A 23,668-nucleotide genomic window follows, 5' to 3' on the forward strand; every position below is an offset into this window, starting at 1 on the left:
CAAACAGTTGTGGCCTCCTCAGCAAAAGGAGAAGTTGTGCCTGCTCTTAGCAGTGTAGAGTTTATAGATACAGTTACACTGTTCTGATCCATCCCTGAGGAGGCAGTTGAGTATGTGCAGCTTTCATTACCAGCTGCACTATTCCTAAGTCTCTATTATTGTGATGATGCACCAAAATATGTTCAAGAAATATATAGCTTAACTCACAGATTTTGGGTTAAGTTTTTGTAGGGCTTGGCATCAGGAAAAAATCTTTTTTCCCCCTGTAAACTAAGCAAATTTCATGCAAAATCACTAAAAGACAATACTTTTTGAACCTACAGAGCCATCTGCACTGTTATGCTTCTTCAAGCCCAGCCTCTCATTAAACAAATGCTTCAAGGCATCCCAATTTGGTTTCCAGATCTGACATTTCATTAAAGGCCACCTCTGCTTGGCAGTAGGCTGTTGCTTGTCCCTTGAGACTTGTCCACTTAAGACAGATCTCTCTGCATTTCTCAGAATACAAAGGGCAATTCATTTAACTTCCTCAATTCGAGACATTTTAATGTTTGTTTTGATTTGTGGCCATTCACAATGGTCCTTTTTGGGTTTTAAAGACTACATCTGAGTCAATTTCAGTCCTGTGTGATTCAATTTGACAACAATATTGATTAAAAAGCTGAACAAAATTAAAGTTACCTTTTGTAAAGGGAACATGAAATAACATCAATTTAGGGCCTGCCTTTAGTTGCATATAGCACCTAGTTCAGCTCCAGTTGCGAATGCTAGTTTCTTAGGGTCCAAGCAGCAGTAAGGGCCCGTGTGAAGAAAAGATTGTCAAGTGTTTAGCACCTGCCATTAGTGACAGATCACTGTTGAGTTGACCTCCCACTAGTCATACCATTGAAAATATGTACCATCATCTTTGTGACACATGGGCTTCTGTTTATGAGGTCTTTTGTGAATTCAGTGCATAGAAGTTTTGAGACTAGAGCACTTTCAGGAACCCAGTCTTCACCATTTACTCCAACTGTCTCACTGTGCTCAGCCTGATTAACCGCTCCCTGTTCTGTGCAAAGGGTTCAATTCTCTGCTGTGAACAGGAGTATTGCTGATCTGACTGTTGTGTCAGACTTCTGCTGGCTTTCTGTGCATGCATGAATTGCACCCAAATGCAGTGTGTAGTCTTGTGTCCATCACCATTTTGTCCCTTGAGTGTGCTGACATGGATATTTTTTTGAGCAACGTATTTCTTCTTTCAGATTCTGTAATGAGAACAGTCCATGTCCATTACCAATTTTTTGGTCTTCATGGGGTCCTTGGAATAAATGTAGTGTGAATTGTGGCGGAGGGATTCATTCAAGGCAGAGGTCCTGTGAAAATGGAAATACATGTCCAGGCTGTGCTGTGGTATGTATTGTTTATTGACATTGCATAAGGGTCATCTATTGACATCTAGCATCTAGAAACATGATATTTAACTCCTCTATCCATCCTGATTTTGTTTCTCAAGCTAGAAGAAAATGCTGTCCTCAGCTTTTGCTAGAGAGGAAGCAGAGAGGTAACAAATTCCCAAAGTCAGTAAAGTGGATGTGAGTGTGTGTGTGTGAGTGTACATATACAGGTAGGGACAGACTGGTGTACAGAGGACGTCCTTAGCCCTCTGTAGGCTTAGATATCAAGTCCTTTACCTGAAAGCACTATACATTTTTTTCTTCTGTCCTACCCCCAAGGATGATCCTGTTGAGTCAAGGAGGTCCTACACACATCAGAAATTAGTATCATTGTCACACTTGAGTAAACAACATGTCAAGCACCTAGTTAACCCATCAGTAAGGCAATGGCTACTCATTTTCTCTCTTTATTTTTCCTTTCCTATTCTGGCAGCTGTTTCATGCAGCTGTTTTAGTTAATTTTGTGGAGACTTTTCTTTCAGTGTAAGCAGATTTGATCTGGAACCTCCCATGTGTTCACAAGCTGTTTGGCATTTACTCTAGAATCATGAAGTCCTAAAGCATTACTTTTCTTTCCCTGTGCCAGAAACGACTGGTTTATTTATTTATTTTTAAACAAGAATACAATATTTGTCACTGGAATTCCTCCCACTAGCAGCGAGAATTGTAAAGACCCCAAATCACCCCATCCAGCCAGAATGTTTATACTCAGTGGATGCTCTACACTGAGGATGGCAAATGGTTCATTACCCTCACCAGAGAGTTTAAAAAGTCAACCAAACAAAAGTAGATGTAAAAAGAGATAATCTAAACCCATCTTAAAAATAAAACAGTAAACTTTTCAAGGAATAAGCTTTACTGACATTTTGTCCTCATAGATCTCCTCTAGGCTGCGTTCCAGGGTCACAGTAGAAAACTTACTTGCTGTTATTATTATCTGTTGTCTGAATAATTCTCCTGCCCATAATGTACCAAACTTTCAAAGCTACACATGACTTTGAGTCAGCAAAGAAACACAAACCTGAGGGAGACACAAAAATAATAAGCATAGTTCACCCTTGAGGTCCACCTGAAGCTATGCATCACTATTGCCTCCATGGTCATCACATTTTGCACTGTGTCCAGCACTGGATTGTGTCTGTGAGGTCAGATAAGGTGGATGGAGGTTGTTGTAGATCCAGAGGGTACTGTCTTATTTTCTGGGTTGTAAATAAATCTCTGTCAGTTAGGCTGCTGCTGTTTAATAAGTAAGGAGAGAGTGGTTTTCCTTCTTGGCAGGAATATAAGACCTGCAACCCAGAGAGCTGCCCAGAGGTGCGCAGGAACACACCCTGGACCCCTTGGATGCCTGTCAACATCACCCAGAATGGTGCCCGCCAGGAGCAGCGCTTCCGTTACACGTGTCGTGCCCAGCTGTCTGATCCCCACGAGCTGCAGTTTGGGAGGAAGAAAACCGAGAGTCGATTCTGCCCCAACGATGGCTCAGCAGTGTGTGATACTGACTGTACGTCTTGCCAGCTCTGGGGGACCATAGGGCAAGCCTAGATTTGGTGGTTCAAGGACGATACTATTGGAACAAGAACGTGTCTGCATAAGTCTCGACATGTATGACTAGTGTCGTTGCAGAATGGCAGGGATGGAGAGAGCCCTGTGACTTAGAGATCAATACAGTTGTGAGTTCTGTGCTTATGGCAGGGTATAGATTTGTTCTTGCTACTGCCAGCCTGGCCCTGAAAGAACTGGCAAGTAATGAGGGTGTAGAGAAGAAGAGCCATTCTACAGGACAATGTGTCCTTACTCTTCTTTCTCTCTGGAGCTCCCCTTGTGCTCTGCCTCTGAGGTTATTCCCTTCAGTATTGCTGTGATGCAGGGCAGTGTCCCAAAGACACAGCCTTGACTGCCACAATTTGCTGCCCAGAAAGGTCATTTATCAAGGTTATTGGTGGACTCAGTTTATGTATACAGATTTCTAGCTTAGCTGTAACCCTGTGGAACAGAACTCTTGCTAAGGGCTTTCAGCAGAAACTCTTCTCCAGGGCACATAAATCCTGATTTTACTCATGAGCTGAAGCTCTTTTTAAAAGCCGAACAACTGATTAATTTGTGATCTCATGGTGTCTTGTTTGTTTTCCTTGAAGCTCTTGTTGATGACCTCCTCAAGACTGGTAAGACCTCTGCACGGATTATCAATGGGGGCTGGTCCTTTTGGGGGGCCTGGTCTTCCTGTTCCAGGGACTGTGAGTTGGGCTTTAGGATCAGGAAGAGAACATGCACAAACCCTGAACCTAAAAATGGTGGCTTGCCCTGTGTGGGGTCAGCGATGGAGTACCAAGACTGCAATCCACATCCCTGCCCAGGTAACCATGATCATCTTCCTGCATAAAATTCAAAGATGTTCTTCCCCATCTTAATGGTAGACCCACAAAAAATATCAGTATTTCCAAGTGGCGCTTTTTTTTTTTTTTTTTTAAATTTGGGGATTTTTCCTTATTTTTTTTTTAAACTATTGTAATGACCCATGTATGTGATCTTAAGTGCTATGACTTATGGTTCACCTTGGCTCAGAGGGTAACACAGCCACATTCTTTAGAGGAAGTAGTATCGTGGCTTGTCTATCAATTTTTTGCTTCGAGAAGGTTTGATGCTCCATCCAGTGGAGGGCATCACAGTGCATCTGCACCCTGATGAGGAGACAGGCTTAATAAATGTGCCTTAATACTGTGTAGAGATGCTTGATGTGGCGGTTCTTCTTGTGAACACTTGTTTCTTCCCCCTCTCCTGCTTACGTATTGTTCTTGCGATGGGCATCTACTCTTGACATCAGTTACCATTTCCTGCACAGCCAGCAGGGAGTATTCTTGCCTGGTTTCCTGGTTTTCGAGTTTGTCCTCATGTTTATGTTGCACTCCTGGTCCAGAATAGTAATAATAGACCATTGACTACTGTATTGTCTCTCACTTATCATTCTCCTTGCTCTGTAATAACTATCTAAACTAAATTTAAGTGATCTTACACAAATTACCTTGCCTCTTTGCAGTTCTAGCAATTATCTACCTCTGGCAATATAGTTTGTGGCCTACACTTGAAAATGTTATATTATAATAGTATTATTACGATTCTAAAATTCAATACAAAGATAAAATTCCAATGCAGATATGATCAGAATGTGCAGCAAGAGTGTAGCAGGAGTGTCAAATATTGCACTCTATGGCCTATAAAAATAAAATAACTCTAGCACTATAAAGGCAGCTATTAGTACTATTTTGGAAGCTCTCAGTGGCTTTTCACTAATGTCTGTGCCCTTCTTCTGTGCTGTTTTCTCCCCTTGGACACTATGATGTTTTACAATCTGTTCTGAGTGCATGATTACTATTTCTCTGTGTCTCCCTCCTTCCCTGCCTCACTCAATGTGTATATACAAATCCTGGGTTTATCTTGCACTATGTCATCAGGTTATTATCTTCGGAATTAATGGCATGTGGACCTGCAAATCAGGCAATCTAAGTAGCCTGATGGGGATGGTGGGGGTGGGGGTGGAAATCAGGGATCTTAGGTTCCTTCCTAGTTTTATTATTAACCTGTTACAGGGCTGTGGTCAGATCATAGAATCACAGAATCGTTTGGGTTGGAAGGGACCTTTAAAGGTCATCTACTCCAACCCCCCTTTCAATGAGCAGGGACAATAAATAAAGCCTCTGAGTTTCAGTTTCCTAAAGATTGGAAGTAGAGGACTCAGGGCCCCCACAGAAAGGTGCCATATAAGCTCCGCTTAGGCTGTACAGCACTTTTTTTCTCAAGTGAATCTGCTGTTGCTGTAGGTGAAGTGTCAGGAGACAATATTATAATAATAATAATAACAACGCTGTTTTATAAAAAAGAATAGAATAGAATAGAATAGAATAGAATAGAATAGAATAGAATAGAATAGAATAGAATCATTTCAGTGACTACCCTAAAGAATAGTTTCTATTTTGGCACTTTATGATGGAGAGTCATTTTGTGCATAGGTTTCATTCTGCATCCACAGATGCAGCACATTCATACCTTCCCTTAAAATGAAGTTCTTGTTGTCAGGCCCAAATGTCCTGGGGTGCAAGAAACTGCTAGCTAGGCTGGGCAGGGTGGATCTGGAAGGGGAGATACTGGGGGTTTCCAGCTTTATCACAGTGAGGGGAGTAACCAATGGCATCTACCTCTCTCCTTGCTTTTCAATGTCCTTCAGTGAAAGGCTCATGGTCTTGCTGGACTCCTTGGTCTCACTGCTCAGCAACCTGTGGAGGAGGACACTACCAGCGCACACGGACTTGCACCAATCCAGCTCCATCTAGCGGAGAGGATATCTGCATTGGTCTGCACACCGAGGAGGCCCTTTGCAACACACACCCATGTGAAGGTAGCCATTTCTTGTCCCTGCTCCAGTTGTCTTGGGTGGTGCTGGGAGCAAGGCACATCTGCTAAATGTTTAAAAAATAGATCAGAAAAACCATCAGTTAGAAGTTTTTCTGTCCATTCAGTAAATGTCTGTTGAGCCAGGGAAAAAGAAGACATCCCAATGTTCAACTACAGTGCATCACCTTTCTCTTTACCTGTTCACTAGCCCATGCTCTGGCATTCTGGTGCCAGACAGGCAAAATCTTGTTAAGGGGTGATCCATTTAAAGTAATTGAAAAAGCAGGAGCTTCATTCTTCAGTGTGGAAGCTTACAAGATGAACCAAAGGAGTCATGAAGCATCAATCTATACGGTTGCTGAGGGGACAATCCTTCCTTTTTTTTTTACACAGGCAGATGACAGTGTGCTATAACTCAGAGGACAGGGTTTGGATCACTGCTGGTTTTGAACTACCTTTGTGTATTTCTGAGCCATTGCAGGCTGACACCTGCCCTTAGGGATGTCAGCAAAACTCTCTAACTGCTGTAACTTGTGCTGGCTGCTTGAGGTATTCCTGGGAGGCCACCGCAAAACTTGGAGGTCCTGGTGCAAGATTGCCCCATCCAGCTCCTTGTATCTCTTTAACCAGAGAGCTGATACAGGAGCTTTTAAGACAACTCCATGCTGCGCAGTGCTCCACTAAGGGTTGGTTCAGTCCATATTAAGAAGACTACAACCTGATAAGTAGTGTATGATGCTTGCACTGTTATTTGTGTTGAGAAAACTAAATCCACTAAGGGCCCCTGGATTAGATTTGCGAGAGAGGCCCAAGCCAGGATCTAGATACCCTTCAGCATGAGAGAAGTATGGTACCTATAAGGGATACTTTTCCTTCTTGGTGGCATTGCCTGTGTGTTTTCCTGATCTTGGATTTCAGGTGGCTGGTCAGAGTGGTCAGAGTGGAGCCTGTGTAACGAAGAGGGCATCCAGTACCGCAGCCGTTACTGTGAGGTACACAGCCCAGACTCTTCTCAGTGCATTGGAAACAGCACACAGTACCAAGATTGCCTGTATAATGAAATTCCTGGTATGTACAGTGTCAAGGAGGGAGAGGGGTGGGCCAGTTCAGGAGAGCTGCTCAAGCCCAGACTGTCAAGCTAGGCAGAGATTTTCTCTACCTTAAATTGGGTTCATATGCTTCTAGAAAAACAAGTAAACAAGCATGTTATAAACTCCCTTGTGGCAGGCACAGGGTAACTGGCATTTCTTTAAGGCAGCTTAACATTTCTTTAAAACAGAATTACCTGGATCTATAATAAATAACTAGTATAGCTTCACCTGAATTGAAGCTTTTAACCTTGCATAGTTCATCTCAGGCTGGGTTATAAAAAATTTCTCTGTTCTTAGTATGGATATGGGCAACAGAAGGTCCTTGAGTTCAAGTATCAAAAGAAACATTCCAAAAAGAGCAAAGGAACAAGGTGAGGCAGATGGAGAAAACTGTGAAGTGGGGAGATTAATCAAAGGTCTAAGAGAGCGATGCTGTTGATGGACAGATGGTCATCAATGTCTTCCATCCTGTCTTTTGTGGAAATTGTATCTTTCAGGAAAATATTTGATATGGGTCTAGACTGAGTAACCTCTTTCCACGTTATTTGAATCACAGTGCTCCAACTTAAAAATCTGAGAACTCTAGGCAATGGTATTCTTATTTTCCATGGTTTTCTCAGCTATCTTTTTTTCCACTAAACTGAAGAAGCTAAGCAGTGATCAGGTAACAGTACTGCAATTGTCAGGTCTTTGGAGAGGTTTTGTTGCATGTGTTTCACACTCTGAGCTTTATCATTCAATTTAGAAAGACTCTCAGCTTGCTGCAGAACACGTGAGCACCTTCTCATGTCTGGAGCACAGGGAGTTTAATTACTTAGAGGAGTAAAGTGATGGCAAAATGACAACTTTCTCCATCTTCTTCTATTTGTTTAGTGATCCTGCCAGCCTCCAGCATTGATGAGAGCACGAACTGTGGAGGTAGGGTACCACTAACTATATATCTTATTTTTATCTTAACCTGGCGTCTTTCCTCCCTGTCAGTAACAACCAAACCATTAATCTATACAGCTCCTATCCCACTGATAGCCCTAATTCCACTGGAGTCTTGCTGTCTGAGTCAGACTGGAGGAATGTATCGTATGTCCACTTGTCAGTTCCAAGATTCTTATTTATTTGGGGGTTTGGATTGGCCACTGAGGATCATTAATTACCAGGGAACACATTGTTTGTCTCTCTCTACCCACAGGGTAAATGGTTCAGGAGAAAGGAAGGGATATTCTTCATTCCACCACTGTAAGCCTCCAGCTGTTTGGAGGCAGGTGTTTTTAAATAACCTATAAAGATATCAGTGAACAGGGTCTCTTAGACAGACCTTTGATGTTATAGGATGAGATTAGAGTTTATACTTGTCCTCCACACACTTCCTTTCCTTCGAGTCCTCACCTCTCACAGAAGTTGTGTCTCCTTCTGCATGTAATTTGGAAAGACCCAGTCATTAGTGTCACTTTCCTGCTGCTCTAGGAGCCCCTATGATAAAAATGCAGGCTGAAGAAAATGGCAGGTTCCTTCGACGTTTTAAAATGCTATTTTCACACTAATGACCATGTCAATTCCTGCTAGCGTCACATCCCTGTTTTCCTAAAATCTAGAAGATCTGCAGGCTGCCAAAATCTCTTCTCCCTGTGGAGATCATGGCAAAAAAGGCATGCCACCCGTGGCATGGAAATGTGGCCTCTCAGTTTGTGACTGTGGGGCAATCAGTGGAATTAAGATTTCAGCACCCGCAATGTAACAGTTGGCTTTCTGTGTCACTCCTTCTCCCTCAGAGGGTGCAACATATCTGCTTCAGTTCCAGGACTCCTTGCTATAGCTTGCACTCTACTGTTATGCACTGTATCCACATCTCCTTCTTTTACCACCACCATTGTATTTGCTGTTGCAATCTACATTCTACCATAGCTAATATTATTTATTACTTAGTGTTTTACAATATTTGGCAAAGAAGCCAATCAATAGAAATTCTGTTGATGCATCTCAGAAAATCTATATTTTCAAAGTGATGAACCAGAAAGCTTCCCCCCTGGGAACTCACATGCTGCAAACAAAATAATTTGGCTTTTCCCTAAGATATGGGTAAAAGTCACCTGAAAAATCAGATGAGTCTTTCAAAGGTGAGCGTGAAATGTACGAGCACTTATGTATTAGAAAGGACTTCCTACTGTAGTGACATGCAAATATAGCAGCGAAATGAAACATTCACTGCAATACAAGCAAAGCTGGGCAGGAAGAGAATGTGGTGGAGTATCATGTGGCTTTACTAAGCACAGTTGCATATTCTGTGTTTTAGCTCTCATGAGTGATGTAAAGCAGGAGGAGGTTTTAAGAAAGGAAATGTCTTTTTGGAAAAGTCTTGTAACGTTTAGTAGGAAATTATCATTTTTCTGCTAGTTTTTTGGACCATCATCCAAAACACAGTAGAGAGTGGTAATCTTGCAATAGAATTTTATAGTGTGGTTTAAAAAATAAATGTAAGTCATCAGTCTAATAAATTCTGTATGTTCCTTACTGTAATTATGATTGAAGTGCATTACTTTGCTGTAGAACTCTATTGGTTTTGTTCTTTTTAAACTCAGGAGGATATTTTTAAACTAAAGATTAGAGGAGAGCCATAGATTAATAGGCAGAATTCTCTATTTGAAAAGCATATCAGTTAAAATGTAAGACGACACCAAAAAAATGCATGCCGTGATCAGACTAAGAATGAACCTAATTTAAAGCCACTCTCCGAGTAGTCCCTTCCATTTCTCTGCACACAGTCAAGTCAACACAACAGTCTGTCCAAATGAATGGCTTTTTAAGTATTATGGGAATTTTACTGCTGCTGTCACCACCGACCCAATGTGGCTGACCCCGAGGACAGCTGCCCTGGGGGACCAGTACTCAGCGCTCCTCCCCCAGGCACTAGGGCCCCTGCCATTCCTGTCTGAGAGATGACAGAGCAAAGGCAGAGGAAAGGGAGTAGTATTTGGAGTCATGACCGCTGATTCTTTTTCTTAGCTTCTCCCCCTGCACAAAGCAAAAGACAACAGGGTCATAAAGTTTTGCCACCCAAGATTGCCTCTCGTTGCTTCATTAACTTGATGGCTGTAAAGGTTGCTACTGTTTGTTCTGTTGTCAGCGGAGATCTGTTGGTGGTTAGTTTTACCATGGGTTTTGAGACTCTCTGAGGTGAGGGAAGAATGAGGAATACTGTTTGATTTTGTCTTCCCCCACCAGCCAGAGTTGCGATTTAGGCACCTCCCACACTTGGGATGCACAACTACAGCTTCTTCCAGAGGCCAGTGCTGTGCTTGGAGGGTGCTGCTGCAATCCCACATGAAGAGATCTCTGTAGGAGGCTTTTATAGTCCAAGAGCTTTTCTGTTCAAAGTATTTGCACTGTAGCTACCCTGCCAGCACCTGCCTGCAACTGGCTTTCTATCTTTGCAGTTTGTGAAGAAAACCAACAAAGAAATGTTTTTCAAGCAGTTCCCCCCTTCCTTTTGTCCATCTTATCTTTCCCATTCCCCTGAGGACCCACATTTCACTATTAGTGGTACAATAGCAAAATAGTACTACTCAGAGGTAGTTCAGACATGGGCAAGGCAGTGCTGCCCCACGAATAAGCAAGAATGCTGAGCACACTTGGATTACATGGGGGAGGAATGTGTATCTCCCCCACCCCGCACACAGTACCGTAGGCATTTTGGGCAGCCAACAAAAAGGGCCTTCCCCTCCCTTTCTTCCCCTTCAGAGAAACACTGAGCATTTTTATTCCCTTATTTCCATGACACGCACTTGCTTTGGAATCCATTAATGTGCATTGTTTGTACGGCTCATTTCTTTAGCTGTCAGCTTAACATAATGTTTAGTTTCAATATCAATAGAGGGGAGAGAGGAGAGACAGGGAAGGAGCTTTGAGAAAACAATGCATGAACCTGTTAAACTGCACAAGGCAGAGCTGCAGTGGGGAGACCGATTTGCAGGGAGATTATGTCAGTTTATGTTAGAACGTAAGACTCTGGCTTCTACAGCTTATTAATGTTGATCCCGAGATGTCATAGCTCTGATTTGCACCTGTGGTCTTGTTGGGAGAGGGAAAAAGCCTGTTCTTTAAAAATAGCATCTCTTGTCATTTCCCTTGCAGGTTTTAGTCTCATCCATCTGATTGCCACTGGGGTCTCCTGTTTCTTTGGCTCTAGCCTCTTAACATTTGTGATTTACGTGTACTGCCAGCGCTGTCAGAGGCAGTCCCAGGAGTCGACCGTTATCCACCCAACCACTCCCAACCATCTCCATTACAAGGGCAACACAACCCCCAAGAACGAGAAGTACACCCCCATGGAGTTCAAGGTAGGGTACTTGATAAAAAATACCACAAAAGCTTGATACTACCTGAACAAATTCTGTATTTATGTCATGGTTGGAATTGGGTAGGTTTGTGTTTCTGTGCCCAGCTGTTGGCATTTCATGTGGGGTTGAAGGGACATTTAGCTGTACTGTCACAAAGGGGTAGAAAGTCCCATTACTGCAATGGGATTTTGTTCTGTCTCACAGGCCTGATGAATGCCAGTCTGGCAAGTACATACCAAGATATTCCAGCCCATTCTGACTATTGTCCTCTAAGAAGCCAGTAAGAGCTCAGTTCAGTGCATTGTTAGTGCGTGGTAAGAGGAAACGGAGGGGAGGAAGAATAAAAATGGAAACTTCATTAGGCAAATAGCTGGGAAAATGCTTATTGGTAGGATGAGGTTCTGGAAATGCTTTGGGAACTGCCAAATTGGAGACAATGAGAAAACAGAGAGGGTTCTGCCCCCTCTGTCAGTGCTGGGCAGAACTTACCCCATGCAGCCATGCAGAATTCAATGATAGCAGCAGAACTAGTTGCTGAATGAAGCCTTAGGAGAAGATGAATGTTGAAGTGGCATACTCTGTTGGCCAGTCCACTTGTTAAAGAGAACACCGCCCATTCTCTGAGCAAATAGGACTGAGGGTGCAAGGGTAATACGCTGAGACAGTAGCACATTGTTGTATTTGAGCATCAATCTCCAAGTGAAGTGTGGGATCAGAGAAGTGAACAGTGGGATGAGTGAAGGGGCTTCACGTCACCACAGGAGGAACAGCCTGCCTCAGGTCACTTGGACAGTGTGGAGTATTATTTGGGACATTAACACAAAACAGACGGAAACCCTGCAGCTGCTTGTTCTTTCATATAGCTGTGTGCTGTTGACATTCTGATTGTCTGTTTCTGCTGATCCATCCTGGCTTCTGACTGGGACCCAACAATAAGATCAACGGTGGGACCATTGCCACAGTCTAAACTCCCTGGGTGTTGGGGACTGTTTCCACGTAGGGATTTTATAATGTTGGGCATGGGACAATTCCTGATACATGATCATGATTTGCAATGGGAATACACATCAGAAGTAAGAGCTTGCATCTAATCATTTGAAAGGACTCGATGTTGTTTTGGTGCTTTAAAGGAAAACAGTTTGAGCTGGAAAATAACAGACCAGTTTGACAATAAGCATGTGCTGAATTCCTTGTGTTGGGCATTGCAGCCCCTCAGAGGATCCCGCTGCCTGTAAATGCCATCTCAAAAATACATTTCCTAGCAGTATAAGGCTACAGTTGCATACAGTTTAATAAGGGTGCAGCATCATAATGCAAGTCAGCATGGATTTGTGGAAAGTAAATCATGTCAAGCAAATTGGATTCCTTTTTTAAATTAAATAAATATTGATCTAGATAGGAGGGAAACGGCAGACATATTGGGATTTTCAGAGGCTTTTAACAACGTTTCACAAGATGTATTATTTACACACTCTGCATATATGGGCTAGGTAATAAATTATTAAGACAGGTAAAGAACTAGGACCTGATCCTGGAAGCTTCAAACTATGAGAGAAATCCTTTCAGTTATGTGAGTAGTTGTGGCAAAGTCAATAGGAAGACCCAGATGAGAAAAGCTTGCAGGAATAAAGAGATGAGCAAGAGTATCCCCTTGTTTCTTACACAGCAAACAATGAAGAGACAAATTTATTTTTGTGGCCAAAATCAGGTAGTTACACGGTCGGCTTTGCATTAACATTTTCTTCATGATTTATATTGTGCTATCATATGTTATCAGATGATGCTAAAGTAGGAAGAATGGTTAAAATTTAGAAGCATGGGTTGTTTGCAGAACGATCTCGATCAATTGGGTAAATGGATTATGAAATGCAATATACCTATGCTGAGTGGCACAGTGGACTAGAAGTAATAACAAACCTAAACAAAGTTTAAAATAGCAGCAAATTTGTTAATGTAGTATCAGGAGGGAGTTGACCTCTTTGATAGATCCACCTCTGAATACTTGATCTAGTGTGTAGTAACAGCGAACAGCTGTTAGCGTCTTCTTTTGAGGGATATAAAGAGACTAGGCATTAGATCAAGTTTTGAAAAGTCTAGTTTATTTAAAGGAAGGCATTAGCTAACTGGGACTGGATGAGTTAGGCTGGGGAAAGAAGGGACTTGAACACAAGAAGAGATAGACCAGATGGATCTTGTTTATAGAATGTTAAGAAGTGAAAGAGTTCAAGTGCATAAATCTACAGTCATTGGACAGACCAAAACAAAATGTTTAGGGGCAAGGGGCTACTTGCTAAGAAGAACTCAGTCATACTCTTTCAGCACAGTGAATGAGGCAAAGAGATTTACAGAAAAGATAAAATCTGTTTATGAAGTGAAGCTCCTTTTCTCTATTCCTGTTGAATATTTCCTTATGTTCATCTTTCTGTTGTCCCTCCTTTCTTAAACTCTTGCCTGAAAATGTCTCATTTAATACTACAAATTTACCACTCCTCAGTGTTCCCTTGAAGAATATAGCGTTAGTGCAGTAAGAGGAAGGCTCTGTGTGCTCTGTGCTGTGTAATTACTTACAGAACTTGTTATTAGTCAGCTTTATATTTAGGAATAACTGGCAGACTTTTCTAAGGGTCAGGAGGGAGTTTTTCATGCCTTCAAGGAGCATGTGTGGTTTTATTGTGATGCTACGCAATTAACATTCAAATGATGGAGGAACTGAAATTCACCTTCTGGAAAATAAGGGTTGGACTAAGCTTGAATATGGGCCCATCTGAATTTAAAATATGTATGTATGAAAGAAAGCAAAAACACCTGAAATCCCAGATTTTAAACCCAAGTAAGTTTATATTCAGCAGATACCAAGAAATCTGCCCCCAATATTTTTTAGATAATGAAAGCAAAAGAATTGTTGTAGGTTTGTGTGTGTGTGTGTGAAAGCGTAAACAAATCCATGATTAAGGAAATACATGGTGTGTAGACTACTTTTCAGAAACAGAAGCTGATAATACACAGTGACATGATGGTAGCAGAAGGCTGAGCATATGCACAAGTCTATTATTTTCCATTCTTTGATAATGATAAGCCTTCTGCAACCAACTTTAGTTTGTTTTCATCTTAAAATATCTCGGCTCTCCAACCAGCAGGTGAACACAGTAGAAAGTTTGGCAGTGTTACATTCAAATGTACAGCACTGAATGTAAACTCATAAATCAAGGTGAATTTTATATGAAGCCAGATTTTAATGAAGGAAGTGCTAGCTGATATGAGCCTTGTTGGACATTTCAGCACAGCAATGCAGTAATGCAGATCAGATGTAAATATCATACATAATCCTGACCTATTGATCATTTAGCTGATGCTAACTTGCCTAGACAGTGTTTTGCAGAAGTGTTTTGTTTTTTTTTTTTTTTTTCTGGCTTCTTTTCCCTTCCTGTTTTGCTTTCTTGAGAATGCTGTGAGGTTTATTATTAGCAATTTTAGCCATGATGTCTTAAAAGATTTCATGCATATGCATTTGCCAGCAGCACGTTGATTTTGATTTGTTATTCACAGATTGTAGGAGGAGAGACCTTTTGGGTCACCTAATAAGCAGTTCATGTTTCATTAATTGGTTAAAGTTCATACAGCACTCTGACAATATTGAAGAATGTGCAGAACAAGAGCATAATGAAATAAAAATTATCTGCTCTTCACATTTTAGCATGATGGGTTACAGAACCACCTACAACCTTCCCAGTACTGCCACGCCGATCAGTTAATAGCTGACTATCAAAGCAGAGAGGACATCCTCTTTTTTAACATCTTGCTTCAGCTACTCAGTGACTTACTCATGTGAGTTACTTATTAGAGTCATGCTGATGGAAAGCCTGAAGTAGAAACAGGAGGATGCAGGGTCAAGGTTGAGCCCTTGTGAATTAGGAGCCTTTGGAACAGTCACACATGGAGAAAGGGTTTGGACCGAACTTCTTCCTATTGCTAAATCCTCTGCCAATAAACAGATCCAACATTTTATTCTACATGGGATTTGGACAGACAAAGGCATCTGCACATTGGTCCAAATCCAAAATCCAATGGCCTTTGTATCAGGCCAGATGGGATCAGTGAAAAATATAAAGTTTACAGGATGGTTATGATGATGATTCTGCAGATTTTCTTCTCAACTGTGCTGGACAGACCTCCCTCTGTCCTTCCTTCCTTAAACACAGCTTTAGTCATGAGTCATGCAGTCAAACTTTTTCTGTATGATGCCTCAAACAAGTTGAGGAAACATCTGAGCTTTGCTCTGTTCTGGGCATCACCACTGCTCATGTAGAAGCTAAAGGCCAAACACTGAAGTTGTGCTCAAGCAAAACAGTCATTTATGTCAATGAGCAAATTTATTGTGGGGGAGGATGAGGTGAGAACTGAGTGAAATTGCAAAAAATGGCAATGAAAGAGGGAAACTAAATATTCGATGTATCACCTGATACCTGAAGTTTCTAGAAGGACATCAGAACAGTACATTTTAACTTCAGGACTGTGAGCCCTGCACTTGCCCAAAATTATGCATCAGATATAAATGCAGCTACTGTCAAATGGGGGGAATATTCAGTAGATCACTTGGGGCTCTGTATATGAATATTTTTTAATAAAGTGAGAACAGTGCCATTGAGAATCAAATACAAGTGCAGAGTAGACACCCGCTGTGAAGGACTCCAGATACTGTGATCCACACTTCATTACTAATCCCAAATCATTCATGGCAATAAAATACCAACATGGAAGGTTATGAAACAGAAACCAATTCTGTCTTTGGAAGAAGAATCCTTCTGAATAAAACAACAGACTGGGTGTTTGGTCTGGCTTTCAACATTGCAAAAAGAAATAAAGTTCAGGGTATAGGAAAGTGGATCCCTGTATAGATTTTAAATGTCTCTCTCTTGGTAGTGGTTATTTTCATTGCCACTGAAATTACACCTTTTTTATAGCAGGGAGACAGCCAGTGGTTCAAGTTTAAATGAGCTTTAAATACTGTCAGGTGCCCTAGAGGAATGTCTGTCTCAGTCAGCCCTGGTCTCTGAGGATGTTTCTTTCTGCCACGGAAAACTTAGAGCTACAGTGTCCTATCACTTAATTTGATATGTTGCTACTTCAACTAAAATTTGGCTAACCCTTTTATGTATAGTGGTCACAGCACATACACTGATAGCACTGTGATATAAGCTTTTTCCTTTTCTTGGTGACCCCTTTCACTGTGCATCATTCACACCCCAGGAAGTGACTGTAAAGTTCAGACATAAGTCAGCAGTTGATGATACCCACATCATCAGTAAGTTATCAACAGCCTTCCTTAAGTATTTGCTTTAGCTCCATGGCGTTTTACAGAGAGATTTAGCTGATGTAATCAGCTGGAAAAAAAAAATACATATATATATATAAAAATATAGTAAATCAGATTGAAACATAAATTTTGTTCCCAGTGAATTTCATGTTTAACAAAAACTATTTTCCCTGAACAAAGTGGCATTTAAGAACACTAAGTGCTTGAATGGTAGAGTACATATTTTTAGTACTTACCATGAGTATAGTATTATTCAAAAAAGAATAGTAGGGGCAGGGGGTTGTATTGGCAAAGGAGCATTGTGCCCTTTCTTGTATGATCCTGCAGTTGCAAATATCACTTCAGGGGACTCTCAATTTACATAATGCCTGCTAGGAAGGGAAAGCAAGAGAGCTTACTGATGGGGAAAAAAGGATTAAGTGGTGCGTCTCAGTCAAAATCTATTAGTGTCTTTTCTCCCCTTTATATCACTGGGTTGAGTCAAATTGAGCAGTCAAGCATGCCTGGAGGTGTGACTGGCCCAGGATGATTGTGCCTGTAGATGTGTGTGTCTTAGAGATGTCCTCACCCCATGGCAGCAGTGGCTCAGCAGGTTGCTCTGTGCAAGTCACAGATATCTTCCTCTCATAGATACATTATTTAAAAGTAGGGGAAACTGCCAGATCGGTTCTGAATGTTTCCTTGCTCCTGCTCCTTCTGGGATGCTAAGCAGCTGCTCACAACAGTCCCCCAATGGGAAGTCGTCCCTGCGCCATCCACTTTTCATACAAACCCGTCATTACTTCACAGGGCTGTTGCTGCTCACCATGGGGTGGGAATCTACATTGTGCCTCCTCCCCTACCATTTGGAGGGAGTCCAGATTTTGGGATGACTTCCTGTATTCCTCTTGAAGCCATATTGAGAAGTTTTAAGTGGCACTGGGGGCAGATGCTTCATATTCATCCTGTCATGTTTTTCTCTGTTGGCTCAGCCTCCTCTCTTCCTCCTTGTATGACCAGGCATATCTCCTCTACACCCAGGTTAGGGATATGGTCCATGCTCTGCCTTCTTACAGGCTAAACTAGTCATCATGGATGCTCACACTAGCCTTTCATTGGGGTTGTATTACTGCAGCTGTGAATCTGTGAATGCAGGCAAGACAGGTCTGTAGGCAGACAAGTTCTGTTTTGGTTTTAATTAGATCAATGATTATAGTTGGAAAAACTGGCAGTTTTTTGAACGTTAGCTGCTATTTCAGACCTGAAGACAGACAGATGTGTTCAAAAGTTTATCTGATTTTTCCAGCTACACTAATTGATCTAATAATTGATATTACCTTTTTCGTGCAATTTTTCCTTCCTAATATCTCTGAGGTTGACATGTATCTGCCCCCACCCACCCACCTGCGCTGGAAGAAGGAAAATTAAATAAAGAACTGGAGGAATGGGAATAACAAAATTGCACTGCACTGACTGCTGTGTATTTACATTACTTCCCTCTACTGGTCGTAAGAGGAATATTTCAAATATACCCTAGCCTCATTTGCTAAAGTTAACCGTTCTCCTTTGGTTCGGCAGCTTGAAGTGGTTCTTCCCTCCTTGTCTTCTCGAAGCGCTGGCTGGCAGCGTTATGTGCATTAGCCGAACTGGGAAATCCTCAGTGCCGCCAAGATGTGCGGGAGGAATTAATTATGTGTTTGCAGAAGAGTTTAAAGAGAGCCATGAAAGAGGCAGGGAGCTAAAGTAAAGGGAGAGGATAATATCAGACAAACAGTAAATACCAGAAAACATATAACCTTTGTGGTACATATGGAGGGGAGCTGCCTTGCTATTCCTCTGGAATAGCTCCACTAGCGAATAATGGATTTTTAAGTAGAATTATAAAGAAATGGAGCTGCTTGCATACAAAATAAAGGTAGCTGTGGCAGTATTCAGAACTAGAGCTCAATGTCCAGAATGTGTTTGGCAGCTCTGAGAGAGGACAGCCAAAATACCTGAGCTGTTTTTTTCTGAGCTGTGACCACCCTGTCCTAAAGAGCAATTGAGAGCTCAGGGCTGCTGAGGATGTGCTGGCTGCTGCCATGGCACAGGCTGTACAGACTGCTGCAACACTGCATCCGTGGCCATCTTTTCTTGGTGCATCATTTATAGGTGTATGATAGATTTGGCACAGGTTAAGCAGAATTAGCTCTGCTTGCATTCCCCTATAGCTGGGGGAATCCTCATTAAGTCAGTTCTAACATTGTCCTGAGATTTGGCAGGAAGCATGTGAATAAAGGAAAGAACTGAAAATCTGTGGATGAAGGAATCTAGATGGACTGTATCCCAGAGTCTGTGAGAACCAGTTAATGAACAACTCCAATTACCTTTATAAATATCATGGATCTTGGGCAAACCCCCAGTGCCATGAAATGCAAAGGTAACACAAAAGCGTTGGTAAGAAAGCAGGCCAATTTCCTCCCTGCTAATTGAGTCACTGTTAAGCTACCAAAGTCCAATGTACTAAAGTTACACAAGTAGCTCCATAACTCTGTGTGGGAAATGCCAGTTGAATCTGGGGATAAGACAACGTATCTGTAAGCATACAGGCCCACAGCTGATGGAGCCTGCCTGGACCTTCCCCATTCAAGAAAGCATATCAATGGGGTATTAAATCCCACTGGGTCTTTAAAATTTGGCAGAGTTGGGGCCATATAGAGCGTGAAACAAGCAGAAACAAATGGGATTGACTTGACTGTACTTTCGGTTACAGCGATGGAAATTCATTGAAACAAATTTGTGTCAGTGTTAATATGCAGGCAAATCTGAATTAATGTTTGAGAGGCAACATATCACATACCCCGATGAAATGAAAAGTGCTTAGGCTAAATTGACAGCTGAGCCAAGACCTAATGCTGAGCAGGAGGAGCTCAAACACAATCACTTTTTGCACAGAGTTTCAGCATTAGTGAATGAAGGGAAAACAGAAGACCGAGCTGCATCAGGGCAGATTCTCAGCTGATTAAAAATATAGCTTCATGGGCTCATACATACACCTAAAGAAAAGAGGACCTTGATGTCTTAAATAATCTTGTGATATGTAAATAAATAGGCTTGGACGGGAGAGCTGCTGTAGAGATTGAAACCTAGCTGATGGACTGTGAACATCAGGCAATCATTAATGGGAACATACGGGGCTATGGGGAGGAGTTGTTTAGGGCACTGCAAGCAGTAATGAAAGGTTTGACTTTATTTAATATCTTCATTAACGAACTTGGAGAGGGTGCAGTCAGTGTGTTAATTAAACTAGCAGAAGATATTAAATTGGGAGGTGTGTCAAAAAAACCAGCCACTGGTATAGAAATAATGGAAAATGACCTAAGGCAGTTATAAATGTATAGAGGAAATAGCAAGGTGAGATGCAACATGGGGAGAAAACAAAGCAATCTTGAGGAAAACAATCAAAAAGCAGCTATTTAGAAGGTGGGAGATATTTGGAAAGCAATGACTGTAAGAGACTGAATGAAGCTAGCAGATGGCAAATTAGGCCCAGTTTTTACTTATATTTCTATTTTTACTACTTTTTTTTTTTTTCACCACTGCAGTTACACCTTTGCAATTCTCCTCAGTCTAAATGTAGTGCTGTGGGCTGGCACCAGGCTGCATGACTTGTGTTGGCAATTCACCAGAATAAGCAGCTCTGAGACCATCTGAAAACTCAGGGCTGCTTGCTCCAGTGTAACTGGAATAAGGCAGGGAGAACCTACAGCCTGTCGCTGTGGCCTTACTAGTTACCATCAGCTGAATCCTGGTATAGCCCAGTTACTCTAGATGATCATCTGCACCCAATGTGATCTATTAAACCTGGTTTTAGAAGGCAGTGATTATACCTCTGGTGAGTTAGTCTGAATACTAGAGCATGCACAAGGGCAGGTGTGGTAGCTCAACTGATGAGCCTCTGTTGACCCTGTACGTGAGGGACCACGGAAGGGCATATGCCAAGGCATAGTAGCGCAGCAAGGAGACAGCTTGCACCTTCCCACGCAGCTGAGATCATGTCTGCTATGTCCTGTGCGCCAGCTATATTGGGAAGCAGCATGGGACGGCCCTGAATTCCTCTTTTGTGTCTGGACACCACGTCATGGTTGTTGCCACCACCAAATTACTGTCAAGCCAGGGATAAATAGCAGGCTTTAGGCTAGACACCTGCATTTGCCAGTGGAAGATTTCCATGAATTCCTCGGACTTAAGTTTCCAGTTCAGAAAGATACTCAAACCTGGATTTAGCTCTAAGCAGGAAGTCACTTCAGTTTGCCGTACTATTACATACAGTATGTTTTGTCATCTTACTCATGTGTGTAAAGTCAGAGATGTGCCAGAGCATCTTTCTGACAATGGTCCTTTATATTGCCAACTATGAAAGTTTTTATAAGTTTAAAATGGCAGTAATATAACCTTACTCCCTCCTAAGTATAAGGATAAAATAGCTATTTTCAAACAGCTATAGAAAACTGTAGCTATTCATTTTCTTATAATTGAATGTTAGTTCCATTGTCAACCTGAGCACAGCTACAGATGCTGCCGTCATTTGGGGGTTGTTTAATTTATTTACCAATAACAGTGAACAAAGAATTTCCAGTCTAAAAATATGGTAAGCTTCCATCCAAAAAGAACATGCAATCATAAGTTTAGTGTCCCAGTGGGATTTTTTTGTATCTCTTTTCAAGAGGAAAAACCTTCTTCTATAGAAAATAGGTTCCTCATCTGTACATCTACACTTCACTGTAAATCCTGCAAACAGCCTTATTGAATTCATCAGAAAAAAACTCAATACATAAACCCTAGCTATTGCTACCTTTGACTTAAGTGTAGGTGGAGCTCAACAGTTTTTATAAAAGCATCAGTTGAGATAGTTTGTTTAGTGTAAGACACTAAGCAAATTTTAAAGGAAGATTGGGAAGAAGAATCATTAAAGTCTTGGCTTGCAGTAAATACATGGGTCTTATAAGGTCTTTTTGGCAACTTTCCGTCTTTCCAGGGTCATTTGTAATGCCTAGCTCGAGAGGCACAGCAGTGTTGTGTTATCCAGTTGATCAGAAGAAAGGGAGAATGTGGGTGGGCCAGACGTCATTTATTTTCTTGGTGTCAATTATTGCCAAAAGAGGTTATTTTAGTCATATGGTTTATTTTGTTGAAATGTAATTATTATGCTAATTATTTCCAAAGTTACTGGTTAATTGTCATTCTGCAATCTCTGCCTTGGTACTTCCAGTGATGTACAAGCTGTGGGAAACGTTTCATAATATTAATATATATCCACAACCTTCCCTAAGTCATTTTGCTAATATTCCTAGAACGCAAAAAGTAACATCCTTTAACGAGAAGGCATGGCTAGCTCTATAAAACAGCTGATCTGCATTGAAAAGGCATTTTGCTCAATCTGATTTCACTGCAAGAAGCAAACAACTTAAAAGGAGAACAGAAGAAACTAAATGTTGGATCTTGGCTTCACTACATCATTGCACAATTCCCTTATCCCTCCATTTTCCTGTGGGATGAGGGGGAGTAATGGCCATCCCACTGTTGCTACAGGAACGCTGTTGGATGCTGTTCCAAGAAAAATTGGAAAGGCTACCTCAGTTCTTTTAGGGCTAATTGTGCGACTGAGTTCAGTGGGAATGTTTTTTCTTTGATTTCTGCAGAGGCAGGATGCAGGATGAACATTTGGATGTTGCTAAGAGGAATGGGCTGCCTACAAAGTTGCTGTCTGTTATCTGCTGTCTGATTTTAGACCTTGGCCTGTGTCCACGGTGAGTGGCCAGGGTTAGCAGTGCTTGGAGTTGTTACTCTTGGTTCCTTAGTGCCTGTGCTCACTTTGTGATGAAGGAAAGGGAAAGTTTTTCCTTGTAGTACACAGGGAGCTTCAACATTACAAACAAACTTGCAAAATGGAAACTTGCAGCTATGCAGTCCTGGCACAGGCAACACATTCGATGAGTCATGCCCTTTGGAAAGGTGTGCACTGCCTTGTTCAGCCTCCTCAGAGGTTAAAGTGGTGATAACCATAAATGCTAGACATAGTGGTTTGAAGCTGCCCAGGAAGGTCACCCAACTTTTTCTTTCTTCTTTTTACCTTTTAAAGAGGAAAGTGTCATGGGTAGGAGGTGGAAGAACCAAAATTACACCTGTCAACAGAGAAATAGTGGAGAAACTGTGAGGTTGGGGGAAAATGTCCTTGCTCAGTGACTTCATGGGGACTGTGGTGCTGCATAGCTGGTGAAGATAACCTACAAAATTGCTGACTTGCCCTGCATCACCCCCAAAATAGAAAAGAAGATCTGAATCTCAAAGGGAATGCTGAACTCCAGAAAGCTTGAGTGCTTTCTGTGTGAGAAAATTCAGGAAATCTTGCCATTGCATGTCACCCTGTGGGAACTACTTTATGGCCCTTATTTTGATGTTAGTTGTATGTGTATCAGATGATTTTTAGAAGCATCCTTTTCACTTTAGCTTCTCAAAAACTATATGGAATTTCTTTTAATTGGGCGTGGGGAAATGGTAGCCTTCTAAAATCACTTTCTAAGTTTTCATGACTGTTTATTGAAAATTGAAGCATTTGATCTGTTTATGTGTGTAAGAAATGTTTATACAGCTTATACATGCAGCTGTAGTATGGAAGTAGTACTGAAAGTCTCATACTGTTACACATGAAGATGTTTTGATACATCTGGGAAAATGTAAGCAAGTGGGTCAGTGGATTATGACTTAATGGTTTGGAGAAGAGGCAGAATTTGGGGGAGTAGTTCAAGGCATTGCTGGAGAAAAAGTAACAAATGGAAAATCTGAATGATGACTTAGGCTAAAAATATCAATGGAGAAAGCTGAACAAAATTAAATGTATGCATATGGCACAATACAGTCATGTTTAACACATCCAACACTTGGCTCTACCTTGGGAGAAACAGCCTGCAAGTGCATGTTAGTACTTTGCCTCTGGTATGAAAAAATACCAGGGGGCAGGGCAGCACACAAAGGGGGTATCTGTAAACTTTCCCCTTAGACTCTTTGAGTTCTAACCAATTTCTAGTACAATAGCAAGAGTGATAACCAATTGTTTATCTATTTCTGTAAATATTGAAATACTCAGGA

General features: G+C 41.5%; 1 protein-coding gene across 3 annotated transcripts in view; it reads left to right on the plus strand.

Moving 5' to 3' along the window:
* SEMA5B (semaphorin 5B) overlaps positions 1 to 23,668 on the plus strand; it is a 276,944-nt gene that overhangs the window by 242,182 nt on the left and 11,094 nt on the right. For 2 of the 3 annotated variants that reach the window (XM_074910110.1, XM_074910111.1), the window contains exons 17-23: positions 1,245 to 1,392; positions 2,715 to 2,940; positions 3,575 to 3,793; positions 5,659 to 5,829; positions 6,744 to 6,893; positions 7,790 to 7,834; positions 11,042 to 11,247. In XM_074910110.1, coding sequence (XP_074766211.1) covers positions 1,245 to 1,392; positions 2,715 to 2,940; positions 3,575 to 3,793; positions 5,659 to 5,829; positions 6,744 to 6,893; positions 7,790 to 7,834; positions 11,042 to 11,247 — 1,165 coding nt within the window. Of the gene's footprint in view, positions 1 to 1,244; positions 1,393 to 2,714; positions 2,941 to 3,574; positions 3,794 to 4,260; positions 4,492 to 5,658; positions 5,830 to 6,743; positions 6,894 to 7,789; positions 7,835 to 11,041; positions 11,248 to 23,668 lie in introns of those variants that run through there. The other variant, XM_074910112.1, reaches the window with a different exon arrangement.

The sequence above is a fragment of the Athene noctua genome, chromosome 7, assembly GCF_965140245.1.
Source record: "Athene noctua chromosome 7, bAthNoc1.hap1.1, whole genome shotgun sequence".
NCBI lineage: Eukaryota > Metazoa > Chordata > Aves > Strigiformes > Strigidae > Athene > Athene noctua.